Raw genomic sequence first — 16047 nt, forward strand, 5'->3', positions numbered from 1 at the left:
CAATTACGTAATAACATTACGACAAACACAAGTCGAACATTTTACTGTCAAAAAAAAAGATCTTAAAAAATAAATGTTTTTTACGAATCGCGTTATACGAGTTTTAGCATAACATTGTTTCCGCAAATCACTGTAATACAGGGTGATCATATGGCTCATTTGTTGTCAATTAATGTATGGTAACATATCCATAAATCAATAGTATTAAAAACAATAAATAACGTAGAGATAATATTGTAAGAAAAAGCGCTTTTTAAAAGAAGAATTACTTATTCTTTTTTACCCTATAGATGCCTTCTACCTCTCCCATAGATATAAATAGGGGATGTACCATAATCGCCACGCTTGGCAGGCAGGTTGGCGATCGGAGTGTGGTATTATGGTACGCAGATGTTTATGAGTAGTCGCAATCCAATATACTACTACTACTACTACTACTACTCCGCTAGCTCAGTGACCCAAAGTGGGTCTTGGCCTTCGAAGCGAGAGACTTCCACTTTCCTCTATCTTGCGCCATCGTCTGCCATTGGCTGACATTCAATTCCCGCAAGTCTGCCTCAATGCGATTGATCCAGCGATACCTGGGTCTACCCACTGGTTTTCGACCCCTCGGTTTTTCCAGGTACACTACCTTCACGCTCCGATCCGATCCCATTCACTCCAAGTGACCAAGCCAGCGGATTCGTTGAGATTTATATTCGCCAATGATATTCGCAATCCATTATATAATAATTAATACAAAATGCATGAATTTAAAAAAAAATCTCGGAAATCGACCCCCGAACTAATGTATGACGTAACTATTTTAATTAGTTCAGTTATTTTTGACTAATATTTAAAAGGACAAAATTGGTCCGTCATCAAGGAATATATAGTTGAATAAGTAAAGGAGTAAGTAACTTACCGACAACGGTGACCTTTGCCTCGGACTCTACGTCGCCGTAGATGTTCATAGCGCGGCAGGAGTAAACGCCCGCGTCGCCGGGGCTGACGTCGGCGATCACAAGCTCGTAGTAACCTTTGTCGCTGCGCGTGCGCACGATCGTCACCCGGTCGCTCTCCGACTTGCTGATTATCTCCTTACCGTCGCGGTAGCTGGAAATAACCAAGGTTTTACAACTAAGAATATCACAGATGAAAATGAATTGGATCAAGCTCAGAATCCTTCGCGGAGATTACCAGTAAAATTTCTGGGACGCTGGGATTTCTTTGCTAACATTGTCATCGTCATTACTTAACGTAGGATCCTTTATGCTAGAATAAGACCCTTTGGAGTCGCTGGTGCTTAGGGTGGAGGATATAAACTCACTAGATTCGGTGATGCATCGAAGGTGTGTCGAACCATCGTGTTTCAACGAATACTCTGGAACGGACTTTCCCGAGTAGCATGGGAGGAACTATGCCGAGGCCACACGCTCCGAAGGGACTCTGATAACATACCGAGGCAAGCTCTAGAATGGAATCCTCAAGGAAAGCGAAGACGTGGCCGCCCAAAACGAACCTGGCGGCGGACGATCACTGCAGATGTGAAGGCAGTTGAAATAACGTGGAGCGAAGAAAATTACGAGGCTCAAGACCGCTCGGAATGGCGACGTACTGTGGACGCCCTCTGCCCCATCTTGGGGACATAGGAATAAATGAATGATGGGAGGAACTACGGCACAAAAAAAGTTTCCAAAGATGGTATAGGAGTCCTTACAACGCTGAGGGTGATGATCAAGGGAGGTTTTAGTAGGAACTACACAATAACCAGTCCTCCCCCAGAGGCACGATAACTTGAAAGCTCACTCCCGAAACCAAAAAAACAGGTAAGTCATTTAACTTACACCTAAGCGTTAGATGTAAAATGAATTAGTTGGTTCAACGACAAATACATTTTCCGTTTTCAGATTACCTAAATTTCAGGAAAGGAATGAAATTGTTCAGCAGGCGTCAATAACCAAAAGACTAATGCTTATTAAAAACCTACAAATACTATCTAATGGATTTAGGCGTTATTTTGCGGAAGTTCATCCTAAGTAAGAAAAGGACCAATATATAGCTACTTCCGCCATGCAGCAGTAGTCGTGCAATAAAGTGCACAGCCCGCCACAGGCAACATTACTCCTGAAGATGCCCCGTGGAGGGGTGAAACACGTGTTGAGTGATTAAACGGTGGTAGTTGTATAATTCGCATTGTTTGCCGCATGCGCATTTAACAGTGGGCTGGTGGGCGGTGCATTTTATTGCACGACTACTGCTGCACGGCGGAAGTAACTATATATTGATCCTTTTCTTACTAGAAATGCTATGCGTAGAAACCGATGAATAAATGGGTAAGAATTGAAAAAAAAAGCAGAGAATATTCGAGAAAGGATGAAAAGCTAGTTGGAACTTTTTCCACAAGGACAAAGATTTAATAGCCAAATTATTAGACCGAATAGTGACTCCACGAAGTTTGTCGACCTTTTTCATATATATACCAGAATGTACTACTTATTTTATTATCTTTAGCACCCCACAAGACAAATAATTTCCAAAAAAAAAAAAAAACATTCAATAATGGCGAGAAAGAAGTCCAATTTTTTATCGTCAAATCTAATGTTCGAAATTCAAATCGATAGTATTATTTTAAATGTATGTAAACAGCCAGTAACAGAATTCACGGCTAGACTAGGTATAAATCCGTGTTAAGATATCTCTATCTAGTGCGCAGATTAATGAAAACCGAAGAAAGCGATTAGTGCAAAAATTTTCTCTACATAAAAAGATGCCTTCAGGACAAAAAAGCTCACCGGTATGATTATTTTTCAAAGACTATACTCATTATGGTTTAAGGAAGTCAACAATACCAGAAAAAAGAAAAACAATGTAAAGATGGCAACAAGGCAAATATTCTAAATAAATCGAATTAGCGTAAAGATACAAAACACGAAAATTAATATAATATGACATTTGATATTCTACGTAAAATTTTATTTTAAAGTTTATTTTGTCTTACAACTCCTATTAACAGTGAATTCTTATTTTCAAATGAGACTGTTCTAATTTTAAATCATACAACATCGATCATACATTTTAAAAGCTATTTTAACTTTACAAAAGTATTTTTTTATTCTGTTTATATTAATGTATATAAAAAATTAATAGAAATTGGTTTGTTGACTCATTTACATGTAGAATATTATAATGTATACATCAAAAGTTACTAAATTTCATTAACGACGATTCAGAACTGCGTGTAAATAATAATGTTCTACACTACGCGGCTATAAATATTGCACATCGACCTTTGGAAAGAGACAATCGGCTAGTTTCGGTTTTGTAGAGCGTTATCTCTGTCGCACGATATATAACGACTGACAAAACGTTACATAGGTAGTGGGAGACAGAGATAGTGCTCTACGAAGCTGAAAATTAGCCGAATGTCTCTTTCCAAAAGTCGATGTGTAATATTTATTGCGGGGTACTGTAAATTTGAATTTAAATTCTTTGGTTATTCTTCGAGAAATATAATAAAACAACATAGATTTTAAGATATACCACACACTGGTTATATATTTAAGTAAACATGTAAGTTATATTAATGGAATTTTGATTTTACATGCATTTAACATTTGTATCTAACATTTTAAACAAAGAATATTTAAACCGAAATTACAATGGCGCATGTTTAAATATATCGTTATTTCAAACGATGTAACTCCAGTTGGCTAAAAGCCCAGTATTCGAAAGGTTACGTGTGTTAAAAAGAAAAAAAAACTCACCGTTTTGGTTGTGTAATAAGTGACACAGATAATATAAACTTTCACACACTTACTTTTTTTTTAAATCACATTTCACACGATACACTACTACCACACAATATTTAATGGAGTAACAATTGAATTTGGAATAGCAGTTTTTGTGAGCAAGCTAGCTAGCCAAGGCACTAGGGGACAAACTGAAAATATGTTGGCAGCAAAAATCTTTTGTACACTTTGAACAACAAGCAGTAACTATACATATATATCATAACAGATACAAACGTTAGCGAATGATAAAACACTGAACGTAATAACGAATCTAATAACCATCGTCTGGCTGAATTGGCATTCTCCGAGAGGTGACTGCCCCAAGAGAAGCGCCAAAATAACAATTGTGATTAAAACAATTTGGCGCATGCAATCTACTATCTTGCAGTTAAATGACTTACAATAAATATTACTCATACCTTTTTATTTTAACACTATTAAAATACGAAACGTGAAAAATTTACTCCACAATAAAAATATCATTTTTTAGTACAAAATCATACAATAGTTTCAGCTAACAAAATTATTAACAACACGAAATGTAGGAAGAAACAATGTTTACATTTACTGCTGTTTGGCAGTAGTAGTAGAAACAACTTGGACTAGTATTTTACAACCTTTTATCTGCCATTCCACTCCTTAAACTTTCTATAACTTTTTCTTGCCCCCTTTGTAACAAATATTTTTAATATTAAAACGAAAATATTAAAATAATTTCGATTCAACGTTCGAATATTCTCCCTTAACGATCAAATTGCAACCTGACCTAGATGATCTCTTCCAAAAGGGATACCTTTTTAGTCAAAAATGAAGAATATATAATAGTAAATTTATGACAAGGAAAGATGATATAGTCCAGGGGGTTGGCAAGTGGGATTGAATGGGATACATTTGTGCAGGAGCCGCTGGCATCTTCAGGTTCTGGAGTAAAACCACACATCTACGCAGCATAGAATGTTCACCCATAAGGTGAACAGATAATCTTGTTAAAATCATCACAAGATGAAGCGATGCCGGTAGGGAATCTATACGATAGATCTAGGTATAGAAGTGGATATCCTATGATGATAACGATAGAATTTATGATTACAGTAGGTAACAAAAAAGATAGATCATCGAGGCAATCTTTGGGTGAGGCTTTAGCTTCGCTGTGAGCATCTATCGGCTGATCTGATGAATAAAGAAGTAGGACTTACAATTTGACAGTAGGATTAGGGTCTCCCTTCACCCTAACCATGAAGCGTAAGTAGGTGTTCTCCAATATCTCAGTGTCCTTCAGGGCCACCAAGAAGTACGGTGCGTTTAGAGCATTCCTTTCTTTACGTTCCTCTGGTGTCACTGCAGATGTCAAATTGTTATAAATATACATAGATACAATAAATGAACATTTCCGAATCAATGATACATTCGACAACTTATTGGTTAAATTTAATTTCGTAATAATTAATCTAAGTAAAGATTTGCAAAAAAAAAATATTGGCAAATCTCTATTATTTTCAGATAGAAGAAATAATAAGAATAATGTAAATGTATAAATCAATAAAAGTAACGTTGCAGATATTTAAAAAAGTTGGTCTAAGTTCATCGATTTGCAAATTAGGAAGCTTGAATACGAGAAATAAGAAATAAGCGAAAGGACGAAATCGCAAAAACATAGGTTACAGAGCATGCGACCGTGTACCGCTAAATATTTAAATCAGTGCCAAATACAGGAAAATTATAGGACAGTACAAGTGATAACTAGTTATACGCTTTACGATGTCTTAATTGGTGATGATGCACTGAATCATGCAGACTTAGAGATAAATGTGATAATAATTTGTATCAAATCAAGTAGAAATCTCTGTAAGAAAAGGAAATTAGAATCATATTAACACGATCGAACTGATTTCATTTAAGAAAACGCTAAGATAAATCCAATAACATAGTTTTAGTACACGATTACTTCTATTTTACATATTTTTAAACGGTATTATTTAGTTCGACCCGTACGGAATTTATTTGTTTGGGTCAAAATTAGAAATTGAAATTTTAGCACCTTCCCGTTGTTAGATTGATCTGAAATTTGGTACACACATGTAATTTAGATGACAATATAATATAATAAAATCAATAACATTATAAATCTAAGATGGCCGCCGATACAAAATGGCGGATTAAATATTTTTCCTTAACCCCCTCAATATGGGTATGAAATGAAAGGGCTACATTAGTAAAACACGATGATTATGTCAAAAATTGAAATTAAAGATGGACGCCGTTCCAATATGGCGGACTAGGTACATATTTTTTCACAACCACCACAATATGGGTATCAAAAAACCGTTTAACTTAAAAGTTTTTTAAATGTATAACGTCAAATTTATCAATTCCTTTTAAAAAAAATTGTCTTTAGGTCTAATAAATTTATTAGACCTAAAGACATTTTTTTTTTAAAAGGAATTGATAAATTTGACGTTATAAAATTCTTTGTTATAAGCTCGAGGATTTATGAGAGATATACAATATTCCGTATAGTCCACAAAGAATCACAGTTCGATCGTGCGATGTAAAAGTAAAAATTCAAATACTTACGTTCTTGTACAACTAACTGTGCTGTGCAGTGTGCATTGCCTTTTACATTCTCCGCGATGGCCGTGTATGTCCCGGCGTCGTCTTCTCTGCAGTGCATCAGGAGGAGCTTGAAGCGACCGCCTTCCGCGGTGATGGAGCATCGATCCATCAGACGATCAGTCAACGGTTTGTTATCCTTCAACCACGTCACCTTCACCCCCTCGTATTCGAGAAGCGAACACTCAAACGTCACGTTTTCACCCGCTGAGAATTCAAACCATCATTAGGGTCCAATTCGTTCGGTTACCAGATGTTTCAAAAGTGATAACATGAAAATATGTAATAAATACTCATCTATCATAACCGTGCGAATTGTATACGGAAATATAAGCATGGTTAGAAAAATGTGTTGTGTAAGTTAGATATCTAAAAGCATTATGTACAAGCACTAAGGTGTTTAATTTTAGATATTTCTGCTTTACGTTGGGTTTGTACTTACGCTCGATGTTCTGGCCTTCGAGAGTCTTCGTGAAAATTGGCTTCCCGTCTATAGCTTTAGATTTGCTAACGGACCTCGATGATTCGTATTCTTCAGTAACGGACCCATTGGATAGGCCTGTTTTTGAATATTTCCTTTCAGTGGTTGATTTTCCGTTTCTGGATTTTTCGTATGTGGATTCAAGTGTAGTTCCGCCTTCAATCTTTTCACCGTCATAGCTTGCGTCAATGCTTAGTCTTGTAGAGCGACCCTCAGCTCTTCCGTTTAGATCGCGACCGTATTTAGAGGCGATGCTGTCGATTTTACTAGTGGATTCGAAAGAGGATTCAATTTTGTCTCCACCGTCAGCAATGCCGCCTTCATAACTGCTTTCAATACTGTATTTAGAAGAGCGTCCATCGATTTTTCCATTACTATCGATTCCGTATTTTGAAGCTATGCTATCGATTTTACTAGATGTTTCATAGTTCGATTCAATTGCGTATTTCGAACCTCCATCAACTTTACTTTCATAGCTCGATTCTATTCCATAGCTACCGCCTTCAATTCGAGCGCTTGCGTTGGAATATTTAGATTCGAATTTAGAGGAAGTAACACCTTCAATAGATCCACTAGTTTCATATTTTCCACTCTCCAATCGAGAGCCACTTTCACGTCGAGAATACGATGAAACGCTAGTGCCAGTAGAAGATTCATATCTACCACCGCTAGACATCTTTCGGGTGCTGCTGGAGTATTCTATAAGATAATAACATATTAAAGAATAGTCAAGAAGAAAAGAGCAGTCAAGAAGATATTTATAAAGTTATACACGCAAAATAGAAATTTTAAATTTCCAGAGTCCTAACATCTTTAGAGTACAATACAAGATGATTTACACTACATAAATTAATGGATTTAAGTTTGAAATTATGATTGAGAGTCACCAAGTGATTGTATTTTTATTCATAGATAAGGATTATAATCGTGTGTGAAACTCACCTCCAGATATCCTTGAACTCCGACTATTATATCTTGACGACATCTCGTCTGCAATATTTTCTTCTGCGGTTACAGCTTGACTACTTGCAACGACTTTTTCTTCTAAGACAGCGCCAACGGCGCTTTCTTCTGCAAATGCACTATTTTTGTTATTCTTCTTCTCTATTTCAGTTGATGTTACTTGATCATTTGTTCTTTCAACTGTTTCTTTAAAAGTTTCCTTTGCTGACTCTTTTGTCTCGGTGTTTTTATTTATAGATAAATCTGTGTGTTGTTGAGAAACAGATGCGGAGGAAGCTACAACTTCACTTTCTCCTTTTAAAGTTGTTTGTTCAATAACTATATCACGTTGTTCAGATGAGCTGTCTTCTTCAGCCAATGGCTGCTCGGCTGCTGTTAATTTAGGTTGTTCTGCTGAGGATGTTTGGCGAGGTGTTTTTCTGATAACAGATTTTCTTGAATCTCTTTTCAATTTACTTCCAGTGGCTAGAGTTTCCGATTGAACTGTTTCCGAGTCAGTAATATCTTGATGTTGCTGTTTCGATTCTATAGATACTATTTCATTCGTTTGACTGTCACTGATTTGATTTGATTCTGATTTATGTTCAGTTGATACTTGGATGGCTGTGTTTGATGAATGCTCTCCCTCTGAACTTTCTAAAGTAACTTTCGTCTGTTTTGATAGTGAAATTGAAGATGACTCTTCTTGGACGAATAACCCAGTTTTTGGATTTTCCGACACTTGTGGCGAAACGATGAAAGTTTCTTCGTTTTGAATTTCGAATTCGGCTCTTACAGTTGCAGATGTCACGTCTCCTTCAGTCTCTATTTTCTCAGTTTTTGATAAAGCGACGTTCCTTTCTCCTGCTACTCTTTCTACGTTGATTTCGGTGGTTTGAGACAGTTTGTTAGGTTGTTCGTCGGTTTTATTTTCTACTTCCGTTGATTCAAGGACAGAGGTTGACTGTACCTGACAAACTTCACTTTCTTGTACAGTCACAGACGATTTAATTTCTAAATCAGCCGTGACTTTACCACGTTCTTCTGAACTGGTTATTTCGTGAGCTTCGCTGGTTGATACTTCTTTTATGTCGGACTTTTGTACTTTTGTTGCTTGGGCGCTTTCTACAGATGCTTTCCTCTTAGTCTGTAATATCTCCAGTGATTCTTTTTTCGTTAGTATCTCTGCTTCACTTTCTTCCACTCGGGTCTTCTTTTCTTTTTTCTGGTCTTCTTCTGTATGCTGTCTTTTCTTTTTTTTGTCTTCTGGTTCTGGTGACTGGTATTCTGATCGTGATTGTTCCGGCGATAGTATCCGGAGATCGTCTGCGGCGTGTTCAGCTAGTGCGACTGTGAAAGGAATGTAAATATAGTATATCTTTTATACCATACGATTATAAGTATTAATTCCATCTTTTCCAATTGAAACGATAACACTATTGCTAAGTAAAAATTTGTAATCACCACTAACTACTTTGTTCACCTTTAATTTAAACAAATAAGCAAACATTTTACTTAAATATTTTTAAACGATATGCACTGGTGGTTTTGAACAAAGATGGTACGTCTTCTTGGGTTACTAATTTTACGGCGTCATGTAAACCGGAATTCTGGAACATTTGTGTGTTAAGGAGTCTGGCTATTGTAGTGTACCATACCATGACCGTAACAGGAACGTGTTATTTAATGGAATCAGGCGTTACCGTGCGGAAGTCCATCCTAAGTAAGAAAAGGACCAATATTTAGCCACTTCCGCTAATTCTTAATTAATAATATAAATATAAATAATTTTTAATTACAAGTTTGCCGGGGTACTCGTCTGTTACGTGAAATCGCAAATATAACTCACGCGTAAGAGAGGGTATAATAAAAATAGCCCACGTGATCGGTCACGTGACTTTGAGTGGTAGTGAGGGAGGAGGTGGCATATAAACAACAAGCGGCGACGAACTGAGCTCACTACACTAATCGGTGTAACATAACTCCTGAAGATGCCCCGTGGAGGGATGAAACACGTGTTGAGTGATTTGACGATGGCAGTTGTGTAATTCGCATTGTTTGCCGCACACGCATTTATCAGCGGGCTTGCGGGCGGTGCACTTTGTTGCACGACTACCACTGCATGTGCGGAAGTGGCTAAATATTGGTCCTTTTCTTACTTAGGAACGTGTTAGACGCAATGAAGCAAGATACTCTTTACTATATCCAGTAAAACGGAACGAAATCGGTATCCTATGCTATTCACATGATGGCCGTAACTTTTGTTTTGTATGGCGCGATATAAAGCGCCGATGTGGTCACTTTGACCTTGAAGATACTTAGGTTATATTTCTCAGGAAATTAGGAACCGGCAGACCGTTCCATACTCGGACTATGAGTTACATACTCAGATTGTAAGGATCAGAAATATAGAATCAAAACGTTGAGTAAATTCAGGGAACTCCACCTGGTTAAGATGCTAGTGAACCGACTTTGTAACTTCCTACTGGTCTTTTAGAGAAATCGGGATGGTGGGATAAAATTCCTATTAGAGCATTCCAACCTATTGACAGTTTTTTATAATCTCAAACGTCCTTCTTATCTAAGTATTTTCTTCAGCATATCTTAGTTTTAAATCCAAAATTAATAGTATTAGGGGGACCGGAAAATTATATCACTTTCTTAAGTTAAATTCACACGACTACATTTTTAACAAGTTTTTATTTCTAGTCAACAATATATTCACCTTCGTTATCAACAACCTTTTGTTATTTAGAATTCAAAATCAATTCTGGAGCGGTTAAAATCAATCACTTTTTCTGTAAAATATATTCGACAATAATGACATTACTTTCTGGTTCACCTAATATATTATTAAATAGATCTTATTATAGCATTCAAGAGTTTTTAGTCGATCGAAGTGATCGCAGTGATAAGTTAAAATTTACATAAAAATACCAACTGTTAAGTATCTCTTCGGCTCTTTATAACAGATAAGCATTTAAAGTCGGTGGTAGCTTACTACTTGCAATGTTAAAATAATTGATTATACAAAAGTGCGTGTTTTATTATTCATTACTCTACCTATAACTTCCATAAAGATATTTTGAATTTGAACTAACAAAGACCGAAGGATTAGTTTTGTTGAAGATACAGAGGGGAAGCTATTCAATGCACAGAACGCCCACCGCTGGGAGCTTAAGGTGATGAAGCAGATAACAGATACATTAGAGAAACTTAGGAGATAGACAATATTGTTAAAGTCATGATAGGCGCTAGATGTAATTCTATAGGAGAAGCCTATATCTTAAGGACGTTCAGCAGCTGAAATTATGATGATAATGAGGATATAACAGCCATGGCATGGTACTATATACTAGGAATGTTTTACTTTAGAGAAATTGGTATAGCTTTTGTACTTACAAAGATCTCTTTTATAAAATCTAATGTAAGTGAAGCAGTCATTTAAATATACGTGCGGCGATTTAGACAAACAAAACACTTGAGATATTCTCGTGTTTATTTATCTTTGTTTGCTAGCTGAATTACATCAGTTCATATTTGTGTCATCTATTTATGTATCGTCTACCTGCGTGGATGATTGAGTTGAGGAATGAACTAATTCGAAACGATCTCAAAATAAATGTTCCTCACTCGCTGCCCACTCATGAACACGTACCACAGTGAAATATCTTAAAGATTATCTTTGAGTTAAATATAAGGTAAACATTATACAAATACCTTTAATACATCTATCAAAATTACTAATAATGTATACAGTATGATTGTTTAAAGGTTTAAAAACTTTTAACGAGTGAAAGTATAGCTTATCGCCTAAAATCTTTCAAGCTTTTCCGCCAATTTACAAACACCCTGTATAAAGATAATGACTCTTAAATATGTTACATTAATTATTATATTTCTATTGGAAAACGATCTCATAAGTTTTGTCAATACAAGGCTTTATACATATGTTGTTTCTGAAACCTTTGATTTTTGAATATGGTATATATACCACACATTTGGCAGCAAATAAGCTTTATATTCAACCTTTTAAACCTTTTACACCTATTTTTAATCACCCTGTATATCCTGTTATTTACATGAAGATAGTGTTATGCGGGTTTTCTCTCCAATAAAACTCTCTGTTTTCATCAGTGGATATCTTCAGTGTTTTGTAGGCTTGTATCAATGTTCCATTATCTTGCCCAGGTCATCCAGGTGAGGTAGAAAGGTTATCGAGGTAGACTTACCAACGTCACTAGAATGTTGTCTGATTTCACGGAGCCAGTTGGTCTTCACGGACTCCTTGTGGGCAGCGAGGATGAACACGAGGGCTGGTGATTTCTGATGGAGCTCAAACTTGAGCTTGTCTTCCGGATAGTCCTGGACTTCGGCTTCTGGGAGCTAACGGAACAGTTCAGAACGTAAATATAGTTAAGTATAGAAGAAATTTTGATTTATTTGGGAATCATAAGATTGAAAATCTTTAGTTAGCGCACGTTGGCATGAAGTAAGAACAATCAGGAATGGGCAGTGGTAGTCCAACGGCAGAGGAATAAGACTTGCAATCGAAGGTCGCGTGTTCGTTTACCGGGATACAGTTTTGTATATGATTTACACTATGTGCATTAATTATATAGGATTGCCACCGTATAAGACATAGGGTATATACCATAATCGCAACGATAGGCAAACGGGTTGGCGATCGGAGTATGGTATTATGACATTCAGAAAACGCTGCAGCAAAAAGAAAAAGACCAATATTTAGCCACTTCCGCACATGCAGTGGTAGTCGTGCACAAAGTGCACCGCCCGCCAGCCCGCTGATAAATGCGTATGCGGCAAACAATGCGAATCACACAACCGCCACCGTCAAATCACTCAACACGTGTTTCACCCCTCCACGGGGCATCTTCAGGAGTTATGTTACACCGATTAGTGCCAAACACAGAGAAACAACATCTTCAGGATTTTTTTACTTAGGATGGACTTCCTCAAGGTAACGCCTGATTCCATTAAATACTTTGGAAACTTATTTATGAGCAGTGGCAATACTATATAATTAATGAACAAAATTTTAATAATGTGAGACTGTATCTCAGGAATCGAACTCGCGATGATCGCAAGTTTCAGTCCTCTTTCTCTGAGCTATCACCGCATAAGTAACAATGTTAATTAGCAATAATTATTAATATATATATATATATAGATATATGTGTGTATAATTGAATTTAAATAAATGGAATAATAATATAACAACAAGAATGTAATAATTTATACAATTGCATAGGCATATATCTTGAGAGATGAAAGGAGGAATAGCACATTTTGGAAGTATCTAGAATTAAATTCAGCTCCCTTGTTATATCAAACCTACAAGCGTTTCAAACGATCCTCCATTAAGCCGCAACAAACTGACGGATTTCTGTTTTTCTATGATCACTTTTACAATTGCTTCATTTGGATTTTCACAGATTGCCTTACTAAAGAATTGAGTTCCAAATTCATAGATATGAACCACATACTTCGGAAATAAATTGACTTCTGCAAATATTTTTTTGGCAAAAGAATATTGAGTCAATGTTAACACAATTAACAATGTAATGATCATCATCATATCAGGTGATGGACGCCCACTGCAAGTCAAAGGCCTTCCCTAAATATCACCAAGATGCGGTCGCTACCCGAATTCAGCGACTTTTCGACTTTATGAAAGCATTGGACTAAGTTAACCGAAGAGCCTGTAGGTTAAGTAACAACGAAAAGCTTTCATATAGACTAAACACTACACACCCTTAAGTATCGTTGTCGAATTGCCTGCTCGGTTTTTTATAGGATGCGCTTTGGAGAATGCTCGAAGGCTGTTTTCGAACTGATTGAGCCATCTACATTCCTTTATCCGGACTAGTAGGCACGGGCAAAAGTTTCATCAGTTTCAGATTTGAACTCTGGAGCCTTTAAGAGTAGAGTGAACAGGCTTCTTTTGGATGGGCGTGTACAACCTTCGTCTTCATCTACACTATCCATCAGGTGAGATGCAAGACAAATACCTATTCCGTTACAACTATATAAAAAAGATCTAGTGGGGTACGTAACTATGTAGTGTTCACCAGCGACAAAGGATTTTGGTTTCAAAAGTCCAAAGTTTATTAGTTCACAAATTTATTACTTACCCTTATAATATGCTTGAGTACAAAAATGGATCTATCCTCTTCGATCCTCTTAACCTTGCATATCAAGACTCTAGCCTTGAACAGGAAGAGGTACCTCTCCCTGGACTTGCCACCAACGCTGACCGTGAACCAGTCGTGTGTGAGCAATCGGCCAAGCTTGTAGATATTTCCTCTATAACCTTCGATGCTAGAGATGAACTTGATGTCAGTGGCGCGGTTTGGAACGCCCAGGAAGAGTTCTAGAGCGTTCTGGAGATCGTTGCAATCCTCGCCCAGGCGATCGGAGTACTTTACTAGTTCCTGCGAAAAGAAATATCATCATTATCTTCATAAATTCAGTCGCAAGACGTCTGGTGCTGGACATGCATTCTGGTGGAGCCTGCCCCTTAGATTTTTAATAGGACCGATAGGAACAGGCCTGTATCAAACGCCTTTTAACTTCTTTAGTCCACCTTGACGGTGGACGCCCTAGATTGAGCTTGCCATCTTTACTCTCAACTGCAGAACCTTAAGGCGCCAGAGACCATCTATGCTGCGAGATATATATTAGGGGGACCGGAAAGTAATGTAAGAAAAAGACCAATATTTAGCCACTTCCGCACATGCAGTGGTAGTCGTGCAATAAAGAGTCCTGTCTTTGGAACTCTCTGTGTTTAGCACTAATCGGTGTAACATAACTCCTGAAGATGCCCCGTGGAGGGGTGAAACACGTGTTGAGTAATTTGGCGGTGGCGGTTGTGTGATTTGCATTGTTTGCCGCATACGCATTTATCAGCGGGCTGGCGGGCGGTGCACTTTATTGCACGACTACCGCTGCATGTGCGAAAGTGGCTAAATATTGGTACTTTTCTTACTTAGGATGGACTTCCACGAGGTAACGCCTGATTCCATTAAATATTTAAAAAAAGTAATGTCTAATAGATTCAGGTGTTACCTCGCGGAAGTCTATCCTAACTAAAGAAGGGACTAATACATAGCCACTTCCGCTATGCAGTTGTATACTAACATCTCCTGAGGATGCCCCGTGGAGGGATGAAATACGTGTAGAGTAGATTAACGGTGGTAGTTGTGTTTCGCATTGTTTACCGCACGCGCATTATTCAGCTGGCGGGCGGTGCACTTTATTGCACGACTACTACTGCATAGCGGAAGTAGTTATACATTAGTTCCTTTCTTAGGAAAGTAGTGTCGTTTCTGTCGACATATTTTACAGAAAAACCGATTGATTTTTACCGCTCTTGCTTTGAAAATTTGTATAATAGCAAAAGGTTGTTGATAACGAAGGTGAATATAAATGCTTGTTAAAAAAGTAATCGTGTGAATTTAACTTAAGAAAGAGATATTACTTTCCGGTCCCTCTAATATATAGCCTACCCACTTCTACTTTGCTGGGCCATATCGATTACTATTTTTCGTCTACATACCTTTTACGTACCTAATACTGTTTCAAAAGTTCTCGTTCTATTCGGATCGATTCTGATTCGACTTATTCAATTCACGATAATGCAATGCTGATGTACAAATGTCACATACAGGATGATTGATTACAGGTATAAATGTTAAGAGGAGAATGTAAAGTTCTAATATTAAAAATTCTAATTAACACATTAAAAGTAATTATTATTTACTGTCTGTCCTTGGAGATATACTACCATTACCTTATTTATTATTTCTGATACTATTGATATTTGCATGTACCATAAATTAAGATATATATGCTTTATATGGGCTTCTTTAAAGTTTTTATACCGAAAATTAATCACCATGTGTAATTAATAAAAAGCGCGCATACTGCCAAACGAAACCTGTAGCTATGTGAGTCATCACCTCCACGCTACCGCTAATAGTGTCTATTTATAATAATTATTTGTATGTAAGTCAGTATTGTTACAGAGCTATCTTTATTGTCTGACTAGTCGTGTATGTTTGGCTTTTAGTAAATAAGATACTGAAATAATGTATTTTATTGTAAATCACACGAACGCTCACACATATACTTACATATATATATATATATATATATATGTATATATATATATATATATATATATATATATCAGAGAGGGGGAGAGAGAGAGAGTGATGT

General features: G+C 36.9%; 1 protein-coding gene across 1 annotated transcript in view; it reads right to left on the bottom strand.

Moving 5' to 3' along the window:
- The window catches only part of Obsc (Obscurin), a 169254-nt gene that overhangs the window by 46531 nt on the left and 106676 nt on the right, over positions 1-16047 (bottom strand). The window contains exons 10-16 of the mRNA XM_068770296.1: positions 13962-14261; positions 12039-12192; positions 7807-9156; positions 6826-7563; positions 6348-6590; positions 4970-5111; positions 905-1095 (exon numbers count right to left, since the gene is read on the bottom strand). Coding sequence (XP_068626397.1) covers positions 905-1095; positions 4970-5111; positions 6348-6590; positions 6826-7563; positions 7807-9156; positions 12039-12192; positions 13962-14261 — 3118 coding nt within the window. The remainder of the gene's footprint in view (positions 1-904; positions 1096-4969; positions 5112-6347; positions 6591-6825; positions 7564-7806; positions 9157-12038; positions 12193-13961; positions 14262-16047) is intronic.

The sequence above is a fragment of the Battus philenor genome, unplaced genomic scaffold (genome assembly GCF_028537555.1).
Source record: "Battus philenor isolate CCGP_79_NKW_IND1 unplaced genomic scaffold, ilBatPhil1.0.hap1 SCAF_3, whole genome shotgun sequence".
NCBI lineage: Eukaryota > Metazoa > Arthropoda > Insecta > Lepidoptera > Papilionidae > Battus > Battus philenor.